General features: G+C 41.8%; 1 protein-coding gene across 4 annotated transcripts in view; it reads right to left on the bottom strand.

Annotated features, from left to right (window-relative positions):
* The window catches only part of PDE11A (phosphodiesterase 11A), a 222,690-nt gene that overhangs the window by 167,825 nt on the left and 27,324 nt on the right, over positions 1-27,541 (bottom strand). For all 4 annotated transcript variants that reach the window (XM_054044025.1, XM_054044026.1, XM_054044028.1 and 1 more), the window contains exon 2: positions 24,445-24,603. In XM_054044025.1, coding sequence (XP_053900000.1) covers positions 24,445-24,603 — 159 coding nt within the window. The remainder of the gene's footprint in view (positions 1-24,444; positions 24,604-27,541) is intronic.

The raw sequence follows: 27,541 nt of genomic DNA, 5'->3' as shown, positions 1-27,541 counted from the left end.
CTGTATTTTTATTAGTATGATATGTACCTCATGTGAGGCCAGGCTTTAGCTACATCATACTGCCTTACTGCTCAGAATGAAATCAAAGGAGGCTGTGATTGGGGGAAACAAAAACCAAAGCAATGATTGAGATAAGGCTCCTTAAGGGAACAATAGAGGAAGCCATTATTTGAGCACTGCCTCTGCCTGGCTCCAACCAGGCTGGCAAGCTTTAGTCTTCCCAGACAAAAACCTGAGATGGAAGGGGATTTAGGTCATAAGCAGGGCAGCAATGGATACCGAGCCACCCAGCCCGCCTCACAGCGGCAGAGAGTCAAAGTTCCATACAGAGATCCCCATACCCTCTCCCTCACGCAGAATGCGCGGCGCCGATGCATTCGGCTCTGTTAATACGGCCTCTGCCTAAGGTGACTGCAGCGCACATTGGATGCGCAGGAGCTGACCCGCTCTTACCTGCTGTCATAGCGGTGGATGAAGCTGCTGCTTGGGGATGCTAACTCCCCAGCCCACCTCTTCTGCCTTTGGCCCCACCCATACTCCACTCCTGCTCTGCCCCAGGCCCCGCCCTCTCCCCACCCAGGCCCCGCCCTCTCTTCCCTCCCCCTCCCTTCCAGCCAAATCCCTGAACCCCAAAGGAAGCAAATGACATTTGAAAAAACCATTCTTCTGCAGTTTATTTCTAAAGAAAATGGAGCATGTTTTCCTCTGCATGCCAGAAGGTGAAGACTAGACATGCAGAAGGTACCTAATTAAAAGCACTAAATTTGGGATTAAAAAATGTCAGTCACGGGTTTTTTGATATACCCTGAAGTTTGTCAGATTTATTTGCAAAAACTTTGTAGTAAGGGCAAGTCAGCTGTACTACTGAATACAACATTAAATATTATGGAATACATGATGCAGCTCTTCTGTTTTACATTTTCTTAGTATTTCTAAGCTGATTTTATATTTTAAATGTACTCTTAAACCTTCATAAAGTAATCATTCCAAATTATGTCAAGTATCAGGGGGTAGCCGTGTTAGTCTGTATCTACAAAAACAACAAAGAGTCTGGTGGCACCTTAAAGACTAACAGATTTATTTGGGCATAAGCTTTCGTGAGTATAAACCTCACTTCTTCGGATGCATAGCATCCGAAGAAGTGAGGTTTATACTCACGAAAGTTCATTCCAAATTACTACATATTTAACTCACTGAAACATAAACATTATTTTAAATTAATCAGTCACAGAGATTTAGTGTGTTCATAACAATATTCATTGCTTTTAGAAAAAGGGAACACTAATTTCCTTTTTGTGATCTCCATAACAATAGACTTGATGAAATTTCATAAACATCTTTAAAAATATGTTTCCAAAGATTTTAGGCATAACAAAGGATTTTATATCTTACTAAGGTACTGATTTTGCTGAAGGGTTCTCTTAAAACTAGTTCATCAAATAGTCAGAAGTAAAGGAAGGAAAACTTGTTTGCCCAGCTATCTGGAAGGAAAGCGGTGTTGTCCCTTTAAGGGCTCTCTTCAACAGGGGGTGAAGGGAAAAAGTAATGGACAGAAAGGACAGGCAGTCTTTGGAAGCAAGTTTTTTGTACTATAGTAATTAAAATTAAAATGAGTATTTTAGAGAAGGGTGGTCTTTTGAAGTACTTATTTAAAAAAATATATGTCTGAAGATCCAAGCATTTAAGGCTAAAGATGAATACTCAGATTGTACGTCTAAAAATCTATGCAAGGATTTTTTAGAGATGTGATTTTATAATCTTCAGCGACACATTAGTGAAATATTTTTAAATAAAATTTTAAATGAAGGTCCTGTACACTAACATGTTCTCAGTAAATATTAAAGTAATGCACAACTGTTTTTGTCAGTAAATTCAGAAACAGACAGTATATAGTGGGGGTTGGCAAATGCCTGTTAAGTGGCTTCATTACCACTTGAATGGCTTTTTAACAGTTCCAATGTTGTGCTAATAGGTAAGGCAGGCTGGAAGGCTTTTTTACTTTTAGGTTACAAGATCCCCTCCAGAGGAAGACTCACCCCAGGCTGCAGCAGCTATCTGTGGGAGCCTGCAGGAAAGTCAGAACAGGGATAGGTTTCAGAGGGTATGTCTACACTACGGGATTAATCCGAATTTAGATAATTCGGATTTGAAAAACAGGTTGTATAAAGTCGAAATGAATGCGGCCACACTAAGCACATTACTTCGGTGGTGTGCGTCCAAGTACCGGGGCTAGCGTCTATTTCTGCACCGTTGCACTGTGGGTAGCAATTCCATAGCTATCCCACAGTTCCCGCAGTCTCCCGCGCCCATTGGGATTGTGGGTTAAGATCCCAGTGCCTGATGGGACAAAAAACATCGTCGCAGGTGGTTCTGGGTACAGCCTCACCTCCTCCCTCCCTCCCTGCATGAAAGCAACGGACGGCAGACAACCATTTTCGCGCCTTTTTTCCTGGGTGGGTGAACACTGCAGACTCCATACCACGGCAAGCATGGAGCCCGCTGAGCTCAAGACAGCAGTCATGAATATTGTAAACACCTCGCGCGTTCTCGTGGAGTTTATGCTCAGCCAGGACCAGAAAAACGAGGCGAGGAGGCAGCGGCGGTGGCAGCGCAGCGACAAGCATGATGAGGACATGGACACGGACACGGATACAGAATTCAGTGAAACCACAGGCCCCGGTGCTTTGGAGATCATGTTGTTAATGGGGCAGATTCTATCCATGGAACGCCGATTCTGGGCAAGGGAAACAAGCACAGACTGGTGGGACCGCATAGTGTTGCAGGTCTGGGACGATTCCCAGTGGCTGCGGAACTTTCGCATGCGTAAGGGCACTTTCATGGAACTTTGACTTGCTGTCCCCTGCCCTGAAACGCCAGAATACCAAGATGAGAGCAGCCCTCACAGTTGAGAAGCGCGTGGCGATAGCCCTGTGGAAGCTTGCAACGCCAGACAGCTACTGGTCAGTCGGGAATCAATTTGGAGTGGGCAAATCTACTGTGGGGGCTGCTGTGATGCAAGTAGCCAAAGCAATCACTCAGGTGCTGCTACGAAAGTTTGTGACTCTGGGAAATGTGCAGGCTATAGTGGATGGTTTTGCTGCAATGGGATTCCCTAACTGTGGTGGGGCAATAGACGGAACCCATATCCCTATCTTGGCACCAGAGCACCAAGCCACCGAGTACATAAACCGCAAGGGGTACTTTTCAATGGTGCTGCAAGCACTTGTGGATCACAAGGGACGTTTCACCAACATCAACGCGGGCTGGGCGGGAAGGGTTCATGACGCTTGCGTCTTCAGGAACACTACTCTGTTTAAAGGGCTGCAGCAAGGGACTTACTTTCCGGACCAGAAAATAACCGTTGGGGATGTTGAAATGCCCATAGTTATTCTTGGGGACCCAGCCTACCCCTTAATGCCATGGCTTATGAAGCCATACACAGGCAGCCTGGACAGGAGTCAGGAGCTGTTTAACTACAGGCTAAGCAAGTGCAGAATGGTGGTAGAATGTGCATTTGGCCGTTTAAAAGGTCGCTGGAGATCATTATTGACTCGCTCTGACCTCAGCCAAAGAAATCTCCCCATTGTTATTTCTGCTTGCTGTGTGCTGCACAATCTCTGTGAAAGTAAGGGGGAGACCTTTATGGCGGGGTGGGAGGCTGAGGCAAATCGCCTGGCTGCTGATTACGCGCAGCCAGACACCAGGGCGATTAGAAGAGCACACCATGAAGCGCTGTGCATCAGAGAAGCTTTAAAAACCAGTTTCATGGCTGGCCAGGCTACAGTGTGAAATATCTGTTTGTTTCTCCTTCATGAAAACCCGCCCCCTTTATTGACTGATTTTCTGTAAGGAACCCACCCTGCCCCTTCCCCCAGCTTTCTTTCAAACCAAATAAAGTCACTATCATTTAAAAATCATTTATTCTTTATTAATAGATTAGTAAAAGAGGGAGGGAACCCGGGTGGTATTTGGGAGGAGGATTGCTGGGAAGGAAAAAGCCACAAAGAAAAGGTTAAAAAAATGACAACCTTTTGCTTGGGCTGTCTACTGGGGTGGAATGGGAAGGTGTACGGAGCCTCCCCCCCGCGTTCTTACACGTCTGGGTGAGGAGGATACGGAACATGGGGAGGGGGGAGGGTGGAACAGGGGCTGAAGCGGCAGTCTGTTTTCCAGCAGCCGTTCCTGAACCTCCACCAGACGCCGGAGCAGCCCCAGCGTTGCATCCTTCATCCTCTGGTCTTCCTGCCGCCACCTCTCCTCACGTTGGTCCCTCCTCTCCTCACGTTCACTGACTTCTTTCCTATACTTTGAAACTGTTTCCTTCCACTCATTCACATGAGCTCTGTCACTGCGGCTGGATTCCATATTTTCCGAAAACATCTCGTCTTGCGTTCTCTTCTTACGACGCCTTATCTGTGATAACCTTCGGGATGGAGGAGGGAGGCTTGAGGAATTTGCAGCTGCTGTAGGGAGGGGAAAAAAGAGAGAATTGTTTTAAAAGCTACATTTTGCAGAACAATGCTTATACTCTTTCACGGTGACCAACACTGTTCACATTACATAGCACATGTGATTTCTGTGCAAGGTCGCATTTTGCCTCTTAATGCTGAGTGCCTGTGGCTTTGCTGCTAGAGATCACAGGTCTGGGCAACAGAATTCGGCTTGCATGCGGCCATGGTAAGCTTCTGCGCCCTCCTTTCCCACATACCAAGCATAGCTTGTAGAGGGCTGCAGAAGCCTGGCCAATCTCAGCCAGTTGGGGGGGGAGGGCAGTGGGGGGGGGCTTGTCTGGGCCCCTTCAGGCAAGTAGAGTGCTGCGGTTTTTCTGTTAACATTCAGCAGCACCAGAAAACAAACTAACCACCCCCCCTCTCACCATGAATTCTCTGGGATGATCGCTGTACCCCTCCCCCCCACCGCTGGTATCAGGCTGGTATCAGGGAAGATCCCTGCAGGCACCAACCTAACCCCCCCCCCCCCCGCCGCCCCCCTCCCGCCATGAATTCTCTGGGATGATCACGGTACCCCTCCCCCCACCGCGTGGCTGGTAACAGGGAAGATCCCTGCTAGCCAAACGCGAAAAACTCAGGGCCAATTTCCCATCTGCGCTTGGCTAACTGCAGGGAAGGATTTATTTTCCGCCACAGGCAAACAGCCCAGTAGGAACGGCCACCTCTATCCCCTTAATTAAGTTCCCGTATTTCAACCAGGTTACCAGGAGTGATATCACTCTCCTGAGGATTACACAACAAGATAAAGAACGGATGTTGCTTGAATGCCAGCAAACACCGGGACCATACGCTGCCAGGCTTTGTCAGGCAATGATACCAGATTACTTGCTGCAAGCATGGCGTGGTCAAGTGTCCTACCATGGAGGAGGGAATAAGGATGCACTGCCCAGAAACCTTCTGGCAAGGCTTTCGGAGTACCTCCAGGAGAGCTTCATGGAGATGTCCCTGGAGGATTTCCGCTCCATCCCCATACACGTTAACAGACTTTTCCAGTAGCTACAGACTTTTCCAGTAGCTGAACTGACCGCGAATGCAAAGTCAGGCAAAGTAATCATTAAAAACCGTTTGCTTTTAAAACAAGTTTTATATTTTAAAAGGTAAACTCACCTGAGGTCCCTTCCATGGGGTCAGAGTCTTGGGTACTGGCTTGGGAGGGTACTTCAGTCAGGGTGATAAAAAGATCCTGGCTGTTGGGGAGAATGGAGTGCTGTGTGCTCTCTGCAAGCTCATCCTCCTCCTCCTCCTCCTCCTCTACCCCATCGGCAGAATCCTCAGGCGTCGCTGATGAGACTATCCCCGACCCAGAATCCACGAACACAGGTGGGGTAGTGGTGGCAGCCCCCCCTAGAATTGCACGCAGCTCGGCGTAGAAGCGGCATGTCCGCGGCTCTGACCCGAAGCGACCGTTTGCCTCCTTTGTTTTTTGATAGGCTTGTCTGAGCTCCTTGACTTTCACGCGGCACTGATCTGAGTCCCTATTGTGGCCTCTCTCCATCATGCCCTTGGAGATTTTTTCAAAAGTTTTTGCATTTCGTCTTTTAGAACGAAGTTCTGCAAGCACTGAATCCTCTCCCCATACAGCGATCAGATCCAGTACCTCCCTCACGGTCCATGCTGGTGCTCTTTTTCGATTATCAGCCTGCATGGTTACCTGTGCTGATGAGCTATCTGTGGTCACCTGTGCTCTCCACGCTGGGCAAACAGGAAATGGAATTCAAATGTTCGCGGGGCTTTTCCTGTCTACCTGGCCAGTGCATCCGAGTTTAGATTGCTGTCCAGAGCGGTCACAATGATGCACTGTGGGATAACTCCCGGAGGCCAATACCATCGAATTGCGGCCACACTAACCCTAATTCGAATTGCTAAAATCGATTTTGGCACTACTCCGCTCGTCGGGGTGGAGTACAGAAATCGATTTAAAGGGCCCTTTACATCGAAATAAATAGCGTCGTTGTGTGGACGGTTGCAGGGTTAATTCGAATTAAAGCTGATAAATCCGAATTAAAGTCGTAGTCTAGACCAGGCCAGAGTAGCAGCCGTGTTAGTCTGTATCCGCAAAAAGAACAGGATGCATCCAAAGAAGTGGGCTGTAGTCCACGAAAGCTTATGCTCTAATAAATTTGTTAGTCTCTAAGGTGCCACAAGTATTCCTGTTCTTCTTCTTAGAACAGGGATAGGAAGAGGCAGGAGGGTGGACACTAAGACCCAGGGGTACCCCAAATTTTCAGGTGCCCTATGCAGCCATGTATGCTGCGTATGCCTAAGGGATGGCCTTGGTCATAAGTCTCATGATAATTACTGTTTTCTTAAAGCTCCAGCTCCTGGAATCAAGTGGATATGTGATGATTTCAGCCTTCATTCTTAAAGGAAAAAGTCAGTTTCTAGCCCTTGTGGCTTTGGAGAAAGCTTAAAAAGTGACTCTAGTGCTAAAGACCTCTAAAGGTTCAAAAAGCAGAAGGCAAATAAAAAGAACACCAAATCTAATATTTTTACATAATCTCATCATGATTTTAAAACCAATCTCATGATTTTGGTGAGCCTGATTTATGATTTTTGAACATTTGGGGTTGGCAATACTAAAAATCTTAAAGTCCTACGCAGAAAGGGGCTTGTCTGAGTTGCCCACAGCTGTCCAGTGAGTGATGAGAGGGATGCAAGGAGACAGAAAGACATACTTGTAGCATGGCAGTTTGCTTCTCACAACCTAGAGATGGAGGTAATTGGGCTGAATGTAGCTTACCAAAGTTTTCAAGAAAAGATTAAGTTGACCTTTTAAAGCAAAATAAACATCTAGGCTTTCTTTGTTTGTTTTTGTTTTTTATCCTTTTGCTCTGGGCACTATGCATCTTTGCAGTGAATAAATACAGCTTTGTTTTGAAGAAGTTGGTTGAGAGTCACTTTAATCACTGTCAGGCTCCCAGGGGAGAAGAACTTGCAGGTACAAAACACAGTTGGGCTATTGGGTTAACAGGGGTGATAAGCAGGGTGCTGCAACCCAAGGATCCAGGAATTCCCGGTTCAATCCCAGAGAAGGATGAAGGTAGCGATACCTGTCCTCAAAGGGGTGCACTCAAGAGGGACAAAAAGAGGTCTGAAGCACAGCCTGCTCTATAACTGCCACACCAGCCTTATAAAAATTCTATTCTCCATTTATTTTCTTTAAACAGGCAAGTAACATCACATTTGTTTTTTTTAATTACTCCCCCTCCTTCCCATTACTATGGCAAAGTAGGCAAGTGGCTACTTCCTTTACATTAAGATTTTGCAAGATTGTATTTGTGACATTGCACTCCATACGTTTATGGAAATATGTTTATAAGTGTAAATATGATGTAATTGGAATATGCTTTATGCAAAAGATCTCTTGTAAGGTATCATTACAAAGCGTATAATCTATTGAGTGTGTTCATCCTATTTGTATGAATGTATCATTCTTGTATCTGAAATTAGGAATATGAAATGTAATTCTGAGGTCCTATTGTAGTTATGCAAAGTGTGTGCCATTAATGGTGGTTTGGAATCTTGATGGCTCCCATTAATTAGGACAATTGGTTGTAGATGGCTTTGTTTACTTGTAAGCCTTCCTGTATACATGTGTGCCAGCGAGTGGGTAATGAAGTCTCACAGGACATGTGAACAAGTCTCATGAAACTGGAATCCATCTTTAACCTGGTGCTTTCCCATTTAGAAGGGCGGGGGGGGGGGTCCAGAGAGAGACAAAGGATTTCTGCCTTGTGCCAAAGCTATAAAAGGGGGTGGAACAGAACAAAGGGTTCCCAGTCAAGTGGAATCCCCTGCTTTTCACCTCAGATGCCTGCTGAAACTAACAAGAACTGTGACAGGGAAAGGATTGGGCCCAGACTAAGAAGGAGTCTAGTCTGTGAAAGAAGCTTATTGGAACATCTCTGAGGGTGAGATTTACCTGTATTCAGTTTCTTAATGTATTAGGCTTAGACTTGCGTGTTTGTTTTATTTTGCTTGGTAACTTACTTTGTTCTGTCTGTTATTATTTGAAACCACTTAAATCGTACTTTTTATTCTTAATAAAATCACTTTTGTTTATTATTGAATCCAGAGTAAGTGATTAATACCTGGGGGAGCAAACAGCTGTGCATATCTCTCTATCAGTGTTATAGAGGGCAGACAATTTGCGTTTACACTGTATAAGCTTTATACAGAGTAAAACAGATTTATTTGGGGTTTGGATCCCATTGGGAGCTGGGTGTCTGGGTGCTGGAGACAGGAGCATTTGCTAAGCTGTCTTCAGTTAAGTCTGCAGCTTTGGAAGTGTGGTTTAGACCCTGGGTCTGTGTTGCAGCAGGCTTGTGTGTCTGGCTCAACAAGGCAGGGTTCTGGAGGTCCAAACTGGCAGAGAAAACGGGCTCAGAGGTAGTCTCAGCACATTAGGTCCAGAGTGGGGTCTCTGTAACCGAACCCATCACAGTATTAGGCCAAGTTCTGTTCAAGGACTGTAGCTTTCATAAGTACTGGTGTGAACATCTTTGTTATGATGATAAATATATAGGGACAAACATTCAGTGAAGTAAGTTTTCAGACAGACTCCACTAACAATTAATGTGCTCACACACAGTTTTGACAAAGCATCCTAACATTAAATGTCCTTACCAGTGCCCCTGTCTGTATCAGGAAATTCTGTCATACTTATATAAAGTATGCAACACTTTTCTGTTCCTGAAATCTTAAGCCATTATACATTATTATAAACAATGTGACTATTTCTGACATCTCCAACGTTGTTGTGGTTGCAAAAATGTTATCCTATTTATTTTAAAGTCTACTTAAATGTCTGCCTGACAAGGGAATAAGGCGAAGGGAATTATCATTAGTAATTTAATTGGCTAATTTACTTAAATGTTGGTTGAAGTTTTGGAATCTAATCTGGTTGCACAACAATTTGTATCCTTGTTGACTAAGTGTCGGAGGTGATCTGACAAGTTGTACTTCGTGTTCTATATTCTTTCACTAATAGTATGACACTTCACAACATCCACAACCAATTAGAGCACTGAAATCTTTCATAAGGACAACAACAGATTTTTATTTTATTTTTTGCTAAAATTAACATTCAGCAAAGCAGGCCAATTATGTTAATTGATGAACAAAACAGGGGCTTCTGTTGTGTTGTGGAAATGCATCATCATCAAAATGTCAATGAGGTTCTGCCCTCACTTTCAAAAGCAATTCTGGACATAGGTGTCAGCTAGTGATACAATAGCAAGAACAATTCATTACCCATTTCTATCAGTGAAGTATTCCAACATAAGGTCCAAATCCTTCCTCCTCCCCCAGATCACAGAGGAACTGAGGGAAAAGGATGCTGGGACCCCATGAAGGGAAGGGTCCACATCAGGAGCATGGAATTCTGTTCCAGGGAGACTTCCTTGTTTTTAAGGGTGACAGAACAAGGTAAAGACTGGTGGATTTACATCCACACAGATCCTTGGCCATTTTCCCCACAGAGAAGGGGACAATATCCATTGTGAAGGCTACTACACCTTTACTGCTTTAATCATAGCCACTGAAATACTGCCACACCCCAGATGGACAATTCCACTATTCCAGTTCAAAATACTCTTGATGTCAAGAACTGCTGTATGAACATTTCACTCTGCCCCACGAAAGATGAGAAATTCACAGGAGATGTGAAATGCTAATTCTAAAATATATATATCAAACCTTGTAGTTATTATGGAGAACAGCTATTGGTAACTGAGTAGACTGAATACCTCACTAAAAGACTAAATCGTCCCAACAGACCCATGGGACAGATCTTTTTTGCTGATTTATTTGAGAAGGCTTTTACCACAGCTGCCACCCAGAAAAGTATTCTTTATATGCTTCTATAACTAGGCACTGGTTTCAATACATAATTTTGTTGATGCAAACAGATTTTTTTTTCCAAAAGCGAGAGTGGCTTGGCCCAATGAATTTGATTTGGGGTTGTTTTTTTAACTGGTGAAAATGAAGGCTAGTTGAAGTGCTAAATTAATTTCACCCATTACATGAGAAGAATACTTTTGTGCACTTAATAGCTTCAGACAACTAATCTTTGTGCCACCTCTGTGATGGTATGTATTTTGTGAGATTTATGTCAATGAAGAGGGAGACCTAGGCCTTGTCTATGATAGAAAATGTTATCAGCAAAAGTTCTGCTGGCATGCTGCTAGTGACAAAATATTTATATATCAAGAACAAGTGATCTATATAACATACTGTGAAGGAGCAGAGAGACTGCAGCTGGGCACAGCAAGGGTTAAAGAACACCTGGGGTACCTGCAGTCAATGCCAGGCCTGGAGAGGGGAGACAAGGGAACCTGGCTCAGTCAGGGGCTGACTGGTGAAGAGGCAGAAGCTCCCTGTAGGCCTACCTGAAAGCACAGACCTGCAACTCGCCTGCCAACACAGCCACTGGAGGCAAGTAAGTCTTCCCCGGTGTGACGTTGTGCAGTCTATATGGTTTTATAAAAACATGATAAGTGAATATAATGTAACTGGGATATGCTTCATGCAAAAGGTCTCTTGTAAGGTATCATTACAAAGCTTATAATCTACTGAGTGTGATCATCCGATTTGTATAAATGTACCACTCTTGTATCTAAAACTAGAAATATAAAATATAACTCTGAGGGTCTATTGTAATTATGTAAAGTATGGCCCATTAATGATGGTTTGGAATCTTGATGACTCCCATTGTCTGCAGATGGTTGTGTTTACCTGTGAGTCTTCCTGTATATGTGTGTGCTGGCAAGTAAGTAATGGAGTCTTGCAGTGACATGTGATCATGTCACCTGAACTGGAATCCATCTTTAACCTGGTGCTTTTCCAGTGGGGGGGGGGGTGGAAACCCAGAGGGACAAAGGGTTCCCGCCTTATGCAAAAGATATATAAAGGGGTGGAAGGGAACAAAGGGGAGAGAGGAGCCATCATGAAGAATCCCCTAGCTATCACCTGAGCTGCAACAAAAGCTGTACCAGGGGAAAGAATTGTGCCCAGGCCTGGAAGGTGTCCAGTCTGAGAAAAAACTTACTGAAGCATCTCTGAGGGTGAGATTATCTGTATTCAGTTTGATTAGGCATAGATTTGTGCATTTTATTTTATTTTGCTTGGTGACTTACTTTGTTCTGTTACTACTTGGAACCACTTAAATCCTACTGTCTGTATTTAATAATCACTTTTTATTTAGTAATTTACGCATAGTATGTATTAATACCTGAGGGAGCAAACAACTGGGCATATCTCTCTATCAGTGTTATAGAGGGCGAACAATTTATGAGTTTGCCCTGCATAAGCTTTATGCAGGGTAAAACGGATTTATCTGGGTTTAGACCCCATTGGGAGTTGGGCATCTGAGTGCTAAAGACAAGCACACTACTGTGAGCTGTTTTCAGGTAAACTTGCAGCTTTGGGACAAGTGATTCAGACCCTGGGTCTGTGTCTGGAGCCAGATGGGAGTGTCTGGCTCAGCAAGACAGGGTGCTGGAGTCCTGAGCTGGCAGGGAAAACAGAAGCAGGGGTAGTCTTTGCACATCGGGTGGCAGCTCCCAAGGGGGTTTCTGTGATCCAACCGGTCACACCCGCCTAAGGGGAATCTATAGAGAAGCTCCAACTGTGGGGCAACTGGACTAGCGGGGCCATGCCCCAAACTAAAAGGACTTGCATAGGGAGCAGGCCAGGAAAACAGGCCCTGAACACCCCACCCCATCCTCCCCCGTGGCTGGGAGAAAGATCCATCTCCCCTGTTTAGGGGTTGAGCAACACAGGACCCTGGGCCGGGACCTGAAGGAAAAGGAGGGGTCCAATCTCCCTACAGCCCCCCTAACCAATGATCTAGCCACTAGGCTGCCTGTCCACTGAGGGCCCTATCACACATATCAATTAGGTAGTGCCATATCTGGTACTATAAGGCCTTGGCTACTTGGGGAAATTGATCAGAATACCTACTGAGGAATAAGATCGTAAAGTAATTATTCCAGAATAAAAGTGACTTTTATAGCTTCAAATGTGAATACTCTGTGAGCAGAGTATTCACATCTGGTGCTATTCCAGAATAGTATATTCTGCAATAGCTATTCCAGTCAATTTCATTGTGTAGTCAAAGCTCAAGAGATTTAGCACAGCATACGTGAAAAGCTGTTTTGTGACCTGCCTTCCCCTTCACTGACAAATCACAAACTGCTGTAATCGCTACTGTGTCTTCTTCTTAATAGCATTTGTCATCTTCAAAAGAATATAGAAACACTAACTTGGTCAACTGTTCTGATATTCATGAGTGATAGGTATTATCTTCATTTTATAGATAGGAAAACTAAGGCAGAATGGCTAAATGACTTATTCAAGGCCACACTGGTGTCACAGCTTGGATCAGAACTCAGGACTTGTAGTCCTTTTTCTGAGACCTCTAGACTACTCCTCTGTACACCTAAGGATAGTAAATATGGCTACATAGAAGTCAAGCAAAGGAGTTCTCTGACCTTTTGTAATATTTTCTTCAATTCACTAAGAGATTGTAGAACAACCTTTCTGCATTATTATTACCTTAATCTTCCAGCTCAAACAGAAAAGTATGCTTGAGGTAACTTTAGTTCCAGTTGGGAAAATATGCTGAATAAATCCAGGCAGGAAAATAACTAAGGAACCCATTCCATGTTTGTCTACAAGAACAAGGCCTCCTGAACCAATAATACTACAATACTGACCATGGGCTTGAGCTGTACAGATCTGGAAACTCTTCCAATAGCTAGATCTGCAACACCCTGATCTGCCCAGCAGGCACAGCGGAATGTACAATGATTTCTGTTACCATCTGCATGCTTCAAAATCTGCAGACAATCTGAAGAAACACCCACAGATCCTCCTCACTAGTATGATTTAGCCCTAAATACAGCTGAAAACTTGATGAATGAATTCTTTATTTAAAAAAAAAAAGTTAATATCTCTGTGAATTGATCCTTCCTTCTCACAACTCTTCTGGAATTTTACTAAAACAAGAACATTAAGAGAATTCATAGTCAGGGTAATTTTGATAAAATGAACAATCTTGAATTGCCAAGCAATAAACAAGGAAACAGAGTTGCTTCTCTGTTAATGTTCCCAAATATCCTAGTGGACATAATTACTTAATGCTATTACATTCTGTACAACACTTCTCAAGAAAAGGTATTGATTTCCCATGTTAGGCGTACCACAATCATTTGTAATGTATTTAAAACAGCTAGGCCTATTCCCACAAACTGCCAAACATGACAGTAAATAGTCCCCATATGATCTCAAGCAATGGTGTATAACCCATGGTTTTCAGTTTGCAGCTGGTTTGTGGCCCCTCTTTTTCGGCAGATTTTACTATATTTATAAATGAAAGCTTAACCTCTCTAGTTCTTATGGTGTTGTGAAAAAAGCCCTCTTAATGTAAACCAATGTAATGGTGTCTTCCTGAGTCTGTAGTCAGATAACTGGTGTAGGGTTACCATATTTAACAAATTAAAAAAGAGCCTACTTAGACCATCTGTCTTTGCTGGGAATAACGCAGTGAAGGCAGGGAACTAGTCAGTCCAGTCACAAGAGAGAGAAAGCTGGGTCTCCACACAAGAGAGGCAATGATCAGAAGAGCCAGAAGGCTGAGAGTGGATGCCCTGATGGAGTACTGAGGGGACATATAAGTGCAACTGCTCTGGACTTTGACAATTCCCCTGTCATCTTAGTAGAGTGTTGACTCTGAAGCATATTGATGCGATTTAAATATCAATATGGCTAACTCTTGTACTACCAATTATTTTAAGTAGGCCTATCCAATATGATTTAATATCATAGAAACTACAGATACTCTGGTATAAAACCTGTAGTCTCTCTCCTATACCTGGTTTCAGTACAGCTCTGGAAGAGCAGAATACCAGTGAGATGGGTGGAAAGGAAGGGAATAGTGAGTTTAATGTATGTGGGAGGCTAAGCAAATTCAAATGTTTCAGCAGCAGCCAGTCAGAGAAGCTTATGACAGATTCATACTCCATGGCTCTTAGCTCCAAAGCTAAACACTCTTTTCAAGTCAAGAAGTGACTTCAGGTTCAGTATACCTGACAAAATATTATCTTAAACTGTGGAGGGATGAAGTGACCTTTGTTTGCAGCTAGTGGGGAGCACAGGCCTTTGTTACCATTTGGAAGCTCTTTCATGGACAGGACCGCTTCAGAACAATAACCTTTCCCACTTTCTGAATTGCCAACAAATGCTCATGAAACAAACATGCAGTCACCTTGTTCCTGTGCTGAATGGATCAAGCTGCCTCAATACTGTTTGATCAACAGCTCAGAGTCTTCCAAAGAAACAAAGAGTTCAGCTTATTGGCAGACCTATTTGCATCCAAATCCAATGAAATGAAGCCAAAGTTCAGCTTGAATTGATTTTATTACAGTGCTCTGACCCAGAACAATACAAGTTTTATAAAGGAAAGTTTGAGGCCTGATCCATCTCCCGCTGAAATCAATTGAAGGAAAGCTGCCAATTCAGCCCTAGGTACAACAAAAGTTGGACCCACTGGTGTGAACCTGGCTTCAGCTTCTTCATGTAGCCAATTAATTCCCTTGACAATAGTTATAAATTTGCTGTAGGAAAGGGGCTCAGTTAATGTATTTTATTTTCATTTGTTGTTGTTTTTTTTTAAAGTACTTTACAAGATCTGTCTAATCGACTGTTACAGCTTTCCCAGACAGTTCTAGCTTCAACACTCTCATCCTTCAAAAGTTTTTGTAATGTTCTGCTTTCCTTCTGCAAATTGTATCTCTTGTATTGGGATGTAGGCAACACACTGCACTGGCGTAACCACTTTTGAGTGGGTTAATTTTGAATTATACATTTCTTAATTGGACTGTTTTTCCACATATTTCAGAAAACCCTAGTAGGAGCTATTAGCGATGTAATACCTGTTCAGGAATGCAATAATTGTTTATTGCAATTGTGTGCAACATACTGAAACATACATTTGCTTACCTAATTTGTTTCTTCTCTAGCCCAGTATTTCTAATGTACCTAGTCCAGTGGTAGTTGGGTGACAGACTTTTCTACATCTTGGCTATATCCGTGTAAACTGATAGGTTCTTCAGCAGTCAGGCAGATGGGAGGCCAGTGAGTCTCCCAGTCTCAGTCTCCCATCTCCTTTTAATTCCTTCGCAGCTGAGTACTTCCATAAGTTAAAGGAACAATCCTATTTTGTCTTTGTATTTTGCCTTAGAACTAGCTACCTCTGTGTGTGGCTCCAGGAACAAGATCCCTGAGGTGGGCATCTATGTGAGTGCGACAATTTACAGAAAACAAATTAGCAGGAAAGGAAATTTTTTTTACCTGTTACTTGTTAGTCACCAGTGCAGCCCATGGTATTGAAGATAGTACCCCTGAAATAATCTAAGGTGAGAAAAAACCCACAAAAGTGGGTGAGGACTAGCTGGACCCATTAGACTGAGTATTGGAAATTCTGGGGAGGAACAGGTTTCATGTTATTCCTGATGATTAGAAGAAAAAAGAAAAAAAAACCTAGTGCATGAACCATACCAACATGGCATACACTGCTGCCTGGATGCTGAATATTGTTACCAGATTTGCCCGTTACTTTGGAGTATGCTCATTTGTTAGGGTTACTCTTCTGAGATGGGGGGGGGGGGGGGGGGAGTTCTGTAATTCTATCAATGTACTGCTTGTATCACTTCTGCTCTCATATAGAGCTCTACTTCTCCCTTCTGCAAGTTCCCTCCCAGTGGAGCTATCCTGCAGGACCTAGTTCCCCAGGGCTGGTTTTTTTCCAGCCCCACAATCAGACTAACACACACACATAAACAGAGCACATGCGAGAGGACCAGGTTAATCAGCACTCCCAGGGTGACCCCTCAGATGCCCCTGGACTCAGCAGGCTGGGTCGAGCAGCACCTCCAAGCTGTCACCCTCTTATGCCATGGGCACCACACCGGCATAGAACAAACAAAACAGTTCTAATATTAAATCTAACTTAAATTTGATTATAAAAGGCAGGTTTAGAAAACTGATCACATAAGTCAGGGTCAGAAGGCTATACCTAGAGAGCTGGGTTCTCACCACTCCGTGACGCTTGATTTGATCAGGGTTCCCAGGTGGTGGTGGTAGCTGAGGGTCTGGAGTGCTGGAGATAGGCAGAGCCCCCAGCACGATTGGTCAGGAGAAGATGAAGTCCCAATGGAACTGATGCAGATTTTGGATCCAAGCATCAGAGCACTTACTTGTGCATGGGTAGGGGGTTTTCTAGGGAAAGAACAATGGTTCAAGGGAGAACACTAGATTTGTTTATGGGTAAACTGATGGCCCAAAGGAGTATACTGAAGTTGTTTTGTTTTGTTCAGGCTCAACAATAGGAACTGCTCATTCCTGGCTATGGGTGGTGTTCCTTCCAGGGAGCTCATAAAGCAATTAGGTAGCTTCAGTATTTTGGATCTTCATAAAGGATTTATTACTAGAATTGGTCTGATAACTACTGAGCTGGGTGTGTGCAGATGTGGGTTCATTAACATCTGGAGCAGAGATCCTCTATCATGAAGTGCTTCCCTGCTTTTCTAGCCCCAGAGTTCAGTGCGGTTCTTGCCTTGGAATCTCTGTTCTCCATTCTGTATGCTAATGGGGATGCCTTCCTGTCCCATCCTTAATGCCAATGAGGTTAGGGGCATTTCCTTAATCCTGTCACCCTTGTCCGGAGGGGTTTAGGTGTGTCTTCCACTGCCTTTTCATTGCTTTTTGTAAGTCTTTCTTCTGATTGGCTTTGGTTCAAGCAGAGGTGGGGGGGGGGGAAGAGATCTCTCGTGAGTGAGACAGGCAGGTACTGTGCCCTGGTTCCCCAAGAACAGAGAGTTGATAGGTAACAATATGCAGTGCTCAATGTGTGTACACTATACAAACAGACAAATCCTGCTCATCTTCGTCCCCTGCGTGATCCCACTGCAGTCAAAGGACCTATTTCCTTTCAGTAAGTAAAACAGAATTTAGACCAAACTGGAATTGGTCCACAATTCTCCTGCACCTGTTTCACTCCTTATTTATATATATTAAGTCTAGGAGGATGTCAAGGCTGGAGAGAACTGGGCCCCTAGTTTAAATGAATGTGCGATTGCTACTATCCTATACATTGCTTTAATGCAATAATTGATTTATTTTGATGTAACATCTGAAGACTATTTGGAAAACTAGAAATGAACATAAAGGAGCATTCAATATTCTAAATCACAGACTTTCAAACTTTTGCTAGGATTAGTAATCATAATTATCTGGTGAGAGACTCATGTCTAGAATGTCCAAAGATTATACCAGGACAATACCAGAAATACAAACAGCGTAAAGAGATCTTTTTAGATGCTTTGTTTCTTGCCATGCCTTCTCAGGCAACCCATTGTTCCATATTTGGAAAATAAAATTTACAATTCTAATTTAATATCAAATATAAACCACTATGAAAATAAGTAAAAGTAGTAAATGTCACCCTCTTTTCCTAAAAAGTTACCAAACACAACAAAACATGCTATAAAATAGTGGCCTCTGCTCTAGCCTTACAAATGTAATAAACATGCTCTTGCACACAAAGCAATCTACTTTTTATTCATATTAAATTAGAATTGCTCTGCAGCAAGGAGCTCTGGCTGAGCACTGGCCACTGAAGAGGCCAAAAACACCAGAGGAAATTTCAGGAGATGGGATATTCTCCTGCTGCCAGTGACTGACAAGTCTGGTTCTGCCTATAAGCTCAAAGCAGGCTGAAGTAACCATGTAAAGGATCTGGGACCTTAGCACAATGAAGGAAAGAAATGTATTGCGCTCTGGAGAACATTCATAATGTATGGAAAATTCACTCTGACACACTATTAATGCTATATTATTCTCACAGCTGCCATAGATTTCACTGAAATAGGAAATTGAACATTTGCTGTGAAAATAGAATTTCACATTTTTCAGAGAGATGTTATAGCATTCCATCAGCTTACATATTGCAAATTATAAACCTGATTGCATCTTGGGGGCTTTAATAATTCCACAAATTTTGTTATATTTTATCTGCTGCTAACAACTTTTTGAAAACTAAGAAAAATACAAAAAACTTTTTTTTTTCTTTTTCTTTTTTTCTATCAAACCAAGACACTAATGGCCACAAATCTCATTTCCTCACACAATTTAGACTTTCTTAAATGCTGTATTTAATTCTGAGAGAGAGAAAAAACACGGAAGGGAAAAACATATTTTGTTATGTGGGGTTGTTTCTCTACAGTTTCATTTTAAGAATGTTATGATAAATCTCATTTTCAGGATTAATGATGTCATATAGCTGAATTTAGTTCATTTGCATACTGGAATCCAATATGGTAAAACTAGGAATGGGCAAACCAATTCTTAAGCAAGAACTAGCCTGCACATCTTCCTTTTCTCTTGTGAATCACCTGAACGTTCAGAAATGTCTAAAGTTCAGGAAAGCACTTCCCTGTTCTCTTCCTCAATTTTAACGAATCACCCTATCTTTGCTGATACCATAACAAAGCTTGCATGCTAAACCATGCATAATGTTCTTTTGAAATCTCATGTACTCTGTGTGGCTTCATAAATGTGTGTAATGCATTTGAGGTTACCACTGCCTGAGGAAACTCAAGAGCACAGAAGATTTGAACAGAACAGCATGAGAGATCCAGCAGAGAGGCTGAAATCTAAGCTCTATTATAGGACATTATTTAGGGACATTCCCAATTATGTTTTCATTTATTTTTCCTTAGAGTCTATGTGTGAGGGAGCCCCTTTAATGTATTCCTGAAAAGATCTGACATACTGTCTTAGAATTCTAATGCTTTTTTAAATGACTAGTAAAAAGGTAGCCAAAAAATGAAGGCAAATACAATGGCACAATCCAAGAAATTGGTATTAAATATTTACATCCATCTACATGCAACACACAATTCACATTCATGAAGTTGATATTTTGCCAGTTGTACCTATGGATAATTGTATGTACTATTGATTAAATGTAACATCAAAAATTATAGGCCAGATGTTAAAAGGGCAACTGCCTTTATGCAAGAACAATTTGCTCCCACAAAAATTGTTGTGAACAAAAGGGAGACTGGTTAGAGGCTCTTAAAAAAACAAACAAACAAACAAAAACCCTTGCAGTTGAGTTTTCAAGCAGCTATTGCTTCTTTAATTCAGTTGTGTCTAAGCACTGTAACATATAGGGCCAGATTTATAATGTATGTTTACTGAGTTTATGCAATATGGCCAAGATTTTCAAGAATGAATAGCAATTTTGCCTCTAATAATGGTTGCCCAATTTGTGAAACTTTAAGTGAGCTTGATTTTCAAAAAGGACTGAGTATCTACACTCTGAACACTGGGCCCCTTTAAAAAGGTATCTCAAATTGAGCAGTCCCAAAGCTGATTCTGAAAATCTTTGTCCGAAGAACTAGAGCATTGTATTATCATTTGTTCAGACACGTGTTTTTTGTAACATACAGGGGGGAAAAATTAGTTTGTAAGATTGCCACATGAGGAAAAATGATCTTCAGTGCAGAGCTGGAATATTTTCTCCTTCTTGCCATATCTGGTGCTGCTGACTAAGACAGGAATGTTGCTCTCTTCCCTATCACTCCCACGCACTGAAAAGAAAGCAGCTAAGGGGCAGTACATCTCAATTACATAAATCCACTGCAGTGAATGTTTTATGTGGTTTCCTGTATATAAAATTACTAACATAACTAATGGTGGCTAAGGTGAGGCGCAGCCAGTGGCAAATTATATTTATATATTAAAAACATTAAAGACACACATCTCTAAATTATTTGGAACCTTCAAATTGTGCATGTTGTTAGCTATATAACAATGGAAATATTTTATGGTTAACCTCCTCTATCCTTCACTCCTTCTGTTGGTGGTTGTACTCACTTATTGTATCTTGTCTTAAATTAGAACATTGGTGTCCAAATTCCAGTTTTTCAAACTGGTAAAAACAGTGACATCTGAATGAAAACCAAAAGCCAGAACCTTAATCCAAGAGTTGCCAGTTAGCTCAAATAGGCACAAGATTAAAAAATAAAATTTAAAGAAATTTAAAACAAAGTAAACATAATGGGTGCACTTACATCTGCTGGAGAGGAAAACAAATGAGATTGAGAACAAATTAACTCCTAGTTTACAAAACTGATGTTATTCAACATATCTATTGGACTGTCTCCAGCTGATGGCAAGGAGGTACCATAGCCAATAATGTCTCAGAAATACAGAGAAATTGCTGTTCATACATGTTTCTGATAAAAGGCATCTGACCGCTATTATCAGTTGCAAAAATAACAGCTATTCCTCCCTGTCTATCTCATCTAGCCAGTTATTAGTTTACATTGGCATTTTCCCTCCTGGATTGCCATAAGATTCCATCACAAAGATACCTCAGAAAGGCAATAAGTTTCTAATTACACCCCGTACACACCAAATCAAAGAGACGCTAATGCTACTAACAGACACTATTCATATTAAAATCCATATTATCCCCATTAGTCACATAGCAGTACTTAAGATGACTCCCCTTTTTTCAGCAACAATTTTATTGCTGTGCACTGCACTCCAGACATATTTTATATTTATTATAAATAATGAACAAACTCTGACTTTAAAAAGGAAACATACAGTACTATACTTACACACAATTACTAGAAATCATTTTTGATTTATGCAGTATTTCACACAGTACACAACTTATATTAGTTTCAGTTTCCTAATTCATTTCACTCATGTCATATCATTCTTCATTCTGGAAACCATCACCACCTATTATTTAGGAGATAAGCCAAGGATGCAGGAATTTTTCTTTACAACAGGCCTTATTATTTATCTTGCAGTAAATGCAATACTTCCTCTTACTGTCATTGCACACAATGGCCAGGGCTGCCCAGAGGATTCAGGGAGCCAGGGGTCTTCGGCGGCAGGGGGCCCCTGCCGCCAAAGACCCGGCACTTCGGCGGCGGGTCCCGGGGCGGAAGGACGCCCCACCACGGGTCTCGGAGCGGAAGGACCCCCCCACCACCACCGAACTGCTGCCGAAGACCCGGAGCAGAAGAAGCTCCGGGGCCCCGGGCCCCACAAGAGTTTACCGGGGCCCCCGGAGCGAGTGAAGGACCCCACTCCAGGGGCCCCGAAAAACTCTCATGGGGGCCCCTGCGAGGCCCAGGGCCTGGGGCAAATTGCCCCACTTCCCCCTCCCCCCCCCCCCCCAGGCGGCCCCGCCAATGGCACTACCATAGAATACTCAGCATTTCTAGATAATAAGCTCTTCAGCAAAAGTGGGTGTCATCTTCCCCTAAGGTAAGCTTGGCTTCATTCCATTTGGGAAAAATGGGAGGCAGTGGTCATCTTTGCTGAGAGCAGCCTAAAGTTTCTCCTGCACAGGCTGTGTAGGTATTTTATGACCTCAGTCCCACTGAGAACACTGAGGGATGTGAACAATTAACAAAGGAAAAACAAAAACTAATGAGGGTGAAAAGTTGTCAGTGGGTGCCTCTTCGTCCACATATCAAAGCACAAGGGACCTTCTAGTCTACTACATTTTAAACAAACAATCTTGAGTCAACACAACTCCAAAAATGGAAATCTATGGAGACCGTTTCATGAAGGAATATCAATATGTATCACTAGAGGAAGAATGGAGTGTGTTTGGTCTGTAGCTATATTATAGAAATCATAGAATCATAGAATATCAGGGTTGGAAGGGACCTCAGGAGGTCGTCTAGTCCAACCCCCTGCTCAAAGCCAGACCAATTCCCAACTAAATCATCCCAGCCAGGCCTTTGTCAAGCCTGACATTAAAAACCTCTATGGAAGGAGATTCCACCACCTCCTTAGGTAACCCATTCCAGTGCTTCACCACCCTCCTAATGAAAAAGTTTTTCCTAATATCCACCCTAAACCTCCCCAACTGCAACTTGAGACCATTGCTCCTTGTTCTGTCATCAGGTACCACTGAGAACAGTCTAGATCCATCCTCTTTGGAACTCCCTTTCAGGTAGTTGAAAGCAGCTATCAAATCCCCCCTCATTCTTCTCTTCTGCAGACTAAACAATCCTAGTTCCCTCAGCCTCTCCTCATAAGTCATGTGCTCCATCCCCTAATCAGTTTTGTTGCCCTCCGCTGGACTCTTTCCAATTTTTCCACATCTTTCTTGTAGTGTGGGGCACAAAACTGGACACAGTACTCCAGATGAGGCCTCACCAATGTCGAATAGAGGGGAACGATCACGGCCCTCGATTTGCTGGCAATGCCCCTACTTATACAGCCCAAAATGCCGTTAGCCTTCTTGGCAACAAGGGCACACTGTTGACTCCTATCCAGCTTCTCGTCCACTGTAACTCCTAGGTCCTTTTCTGCAGAACTGCTTCCTAGCCATTCGGTCCCTAGTCTGTAACAGTGCAATAATATATGGATATCTACCTATCTCATAGAACTGGAAAGGACCCTGAAAGGTCATTGAGTCCAGCCCCCTGTCTTCACTAGCAGGACCAAGTACTGATTTTGCCCCAGATCCCTAAGTGGCCCCCTCAAGGATTGAGCTCACAACCCTGGGTTTAGCAAGCCAATGCTCAAACCACTGAGCTATCCCTTCCCCCCCTTGAATCACAAACAATGACTTTTTCTTCCTCTAGCATTAAAATATTGTATATTTATATCTGCTTTCTGTTGTACTACAAAACTACACATCTTGCCTAACAAGCAGGAACCTTTTTGTTAACCTTTTCAGGATTCACTCCCTCTCTAAGGCCTTGTCTACACTAGGAAATTGTTCCTAAAATTCCCCACCACTGCTATCACTAGTGCAGCTCCACTAGTGAGAACTCTAGTGTGGACAAAATCCTGGTGGCCAGTGGCATTTTGAGCAATGTCCTGAAGACTTGCTCAGTTGGGTTACAGGATGCTTAAAACACTAGCCACCTAGAATCCTGTCCACCACCCAGAATACACTTAGAATCCTAGAATACTAGTGCTCCCATCAGTAGCACTGAACCAATGATAGCAGTACTGGGAAATCTTAGCAAACAGTGACTAGCATAAACATAGCCATAGGATCATGCCAAAAAGACAAAATGTACTATAAGATAAAAAGATCATTAATAATAAATGCCCTCCAAATTAATATGGCTATTTAAAGCAACTATTCTGATTAAATTTAAATACCAGAAGTCTAAGCAAATTTGTGTTATCCAAAAACTATTCATATTTCTGTTAAGTTCTTGGCATCTAAAGCGCTGAAATATTTTTGTTAATTTTGTATCAGTAATTACGGGTAATCATATTTTCTGGACTCACAGGTTAACATAATGAGACAATGTACCATCAACTGTGGTGATGATGCCAGACATAAAAAAAAAAAAAAAAAATAGCATTTGATTTTTTGTTCCTACATCAAGTCTTTATGAAGTAAATGAAAGATCATATACACGAACTCTGGTTTTCTTAAAAAATGCTAATGATAATAGTAGAACACTAGGCCTTGACCTCATGAAATAAGAAACCGTTAGCATTGAGCTCATTGCTGCTGTGGGGATACAATTATATTCACTTCATCACAAGGTTGGGGAGAGCAACACTTTGTTATTAGTTCTACCTAGACATTTATGGAAGAGTTGAGAAAACAGATTCTCAATTAGATTGTTGAAGCAAGATACAAATTGATCATCTTACAATATGAATACATCCAAAACTTACAACTAATACATGAGAAACAAAGGTAGGTAGTAGGTTATCTCAATGTGATCTTTATTTCCACAGAGAAAAAGTTAATTATTAATAAGGTGGGTAACTCTCACAAAATAGGAGAATTGATCCTTAATAGTGGAAAGATTCTCTCGAGTTACCAGGGAAATGAAGCACACAAAATAAATAATCTTACTTTTTCATCGTCGTCAGTAAAAGGAGCACCTCCAGGAGTTTTATTTATTGCTTGGGCAACACCAATAATCTCTCCATCGTTGTTTCTTATGGGCATGCACAACAATGACTTTGTCTTGTATCCAGTCAGTTTGTCAATCTCATCATTAAAGCGACGATCCTACACAAGGAAATAAAGGAAGTATTAACATGTGCATCTTACTTTTCTGAGTTTTCTTCAAGGAGAGAAGTTCACTGAACATCTTCTTCACTCAATGTCTGTTTTTAACAGTGACATTATATTGGTACCTTATTCCCTACCTATTACCATAGCATACCTAATCTTTGTTTTCCATAATTAATATAGTGCAAAAGAGAAGTTTTCTTATAAGGCTGTTCCAAGTACTGGGTATAATACATCCTTGTGCAGAGGGTCAGTGCGAAACCTATACATCACTTAAGCACTCAAAATAGGATACAGGGTTGTAACAGTAGAGCAGAGATGTGCCTTTGAGACAGAAGCCAGAAGCATCATGTCTTTCTATTCCAACATCCCCTTATATTCTTTCTCTCTCGCTCATTTGCCCTTGCTTCAGGATGAATTACCTCTTTCATCTCCCAATACAAAATGGAGCTGTTGTCTTCTTCCTGCTCCTCCTCTTCTGAAGAAGAGGGTGTTCTGACTCTCTCCCTCTGCCTCAGCAGCTTCCTCCATTCTGCGTTCATTTTCCTCAGTGATCCCCAACGTGCTTAAGAATTGGGTACTCCTGTGATTCACTCACTCTGCCTTCCATAGGATCAGGCCCTGAATATTTTTCTCTTAATCTCATTAATTTATAGTAAACTCATCATAATTGTTATACGTAACCATATCAGGTAAAAAATGTCAGACAGAAATGCCATTTTTAAGTTGCCCCTTAAGCTTCTGTTTGCAGCTTGCCATATTCAAACAGCATTATGAGTTATGAAACAGAGACCATCTGAACAGAACAGTTGTTCAACAATGTAAGATTAGCTACCAATATTTTCAAAGTGGTGCATAGGGCTTTAGCCACAATTAATGCCCAACCAAATCCCTCTGCAGCACACAGAAAATGTAGGGGCAAATACCTTGTTCACCTGAATGGTCCTAAAATACAGTATCCATTAATTGGCTTCCTTTTCCCTTTAATTTGTAGAGTTCCAAGGGGTATGTTTTCAGTGTAGAGTGCAGGGATTTCACAGCACAACTCTCATTAATGTTAATGGGAGCAGTGTGACTGAATCTTTACAATGAAAATGCACCCCTAAGCATTGCATGCAACTAGTAATTATTTATTCAAGCAATTTGCAAAATTAATTTCTTGCCATTTTGTTTATTTTTACTTTATGCAGATCAGGTATTCTGTCTTACATTTATATAAAGCAGGCATTTATTCATATTAAAATGGGAGTGGAGAATGTATTTTTAGTATTAAATCACACTCTCATCAATCCACTGACATTTAGTTTTTATACCCTAGAATTTCATTAACTTGTTATTGAATGCTTGTATATAATTTCCAGATCATATAAGATTCCCAGAGGAAATCATATAAAATGTGTACTTTCTCTGAGAAATTTGGATAATGTATTTAATGCTTACCTGAACCTACATTATGAACAGAAGGGACCTCTCAAAACAGGATGATAGAAATCAACATATGACTTATTTTTAAATCCAAGTAACACAGGAATTCAAGTAACAGGCAGCATACTAAACAATAAATATACCAAAATCAAAATGCTAAAATTTCATCTATGCCAAAATATTTGTAAGTATTTTTGTACTATTAATTTTTTACCTAAGCTAAGCATGTTCACTAATCCTCATTAAAGAAGGATTTACATGAGAGCTAAATCTCTGCTAAAATTTGTCACTTCAGAGCACTGGAAGAAGACTTCAACTTTCAAGATTGAAATTTCAAATAATTCAATAGAGACTAAATTGCTTTTATGGCTAACGATTTGTTGTTCTTCTACAAGGAAGAACTGCTCTGTTTGTTCCCATTCCAGGTGGGATCAGAATGGTGAACACACAGTACTATCACCAAGAGGCATTCAGATACACCAGTGATGTGTATGGTACAAATACTTGGACATATAAAAGAAATTAACAGACACAAAGTGCACATCCACAGTACCTCACTCACTACAGGGATGTAACAACTGTGAATCAAATATAATTAGGAAGAAGATATTAAGGGTCTATAAACCAACTAAAGTTTAATCTTCATTACAAAGTAATTTAATCACTGTACAGAACATTCTTTCTGAAGGAGTTATCTGATGAAGATAAGATCTAATTAATAGTGCTAGGCAGTGTATGTATGCTGGACCATGTGGGTATTTCACTAATAGCCTGTGCATTGTTTTTCTTCCCCAAAGATCCAAGTTGCTAATTTTGGCCCAAATCATCTTTAGTTTTTTTTTTTTTTTTTTCACATTACATTTGATACATACAATTAAGGAAGTTTTGGCATATTACATGAGATCTAATATTCAGAATGGGATTAAAGGGATCTGTAATACAGCATCAAATGTTTCTAGAGAGCAGAGATTTAAACATATTTAGACTTTTCCATGTGGGATTCACAGTACATTTTCAGATTGTAACTTCTGCAGAGCTGCACCTTGACTTCTGATTTCTCCTTTAATGGGCCAAATACATTCTGGCACTACATAAGGAATAATAAAAAAGCTATAGATCTGAATTATCTAGTACATTTAACAATATTTCTGGTCTCATATGACAAAAAGATTAATTCACTGATAATCATACTAATGTAAAATGTTTGTACTAAAAGACCTCATGCTCCACTGTATTTCACACTTACAAGTGAGTAGTGTAAATTCCTTTCCTTTATGGAAAAGATAAATTCAAGCTGCAAGAAATTCATCCAGGTGCAGAAGACCCTGTGACTGGGTGTATCAATCCCTCATTGGCAACACAGGGATTAACAAACTGTTGTGGGCCCAAGAGGCCATGCCCCCTTTCTCTTGCTGGACATGCTCCTGGTGGACGGTGCATATACAAAGGAAGCCGCTTAGTTCAGTCTGGACTGGCTGAGGAGGAGACTGGACATGCCACCTGCAGGCGC

This window comes from Malaclemys terrapin, chromosome 11, assembly GCF_027887155.1.
Source record: "Malaclemys terrapin pileata isolate rMalTer1 chromosome 11, rMalTer1.hap1, whole genome shotgun sequence".
Lineage (NCBI taxonomy): Eukaryota > Metazoa > Chordata > Testudines > Emydidae > Malaclemys > Malaclemys terrapin.
This window is presented reverse-complemented; position numbering and strand designations above follow the sequence as displayed.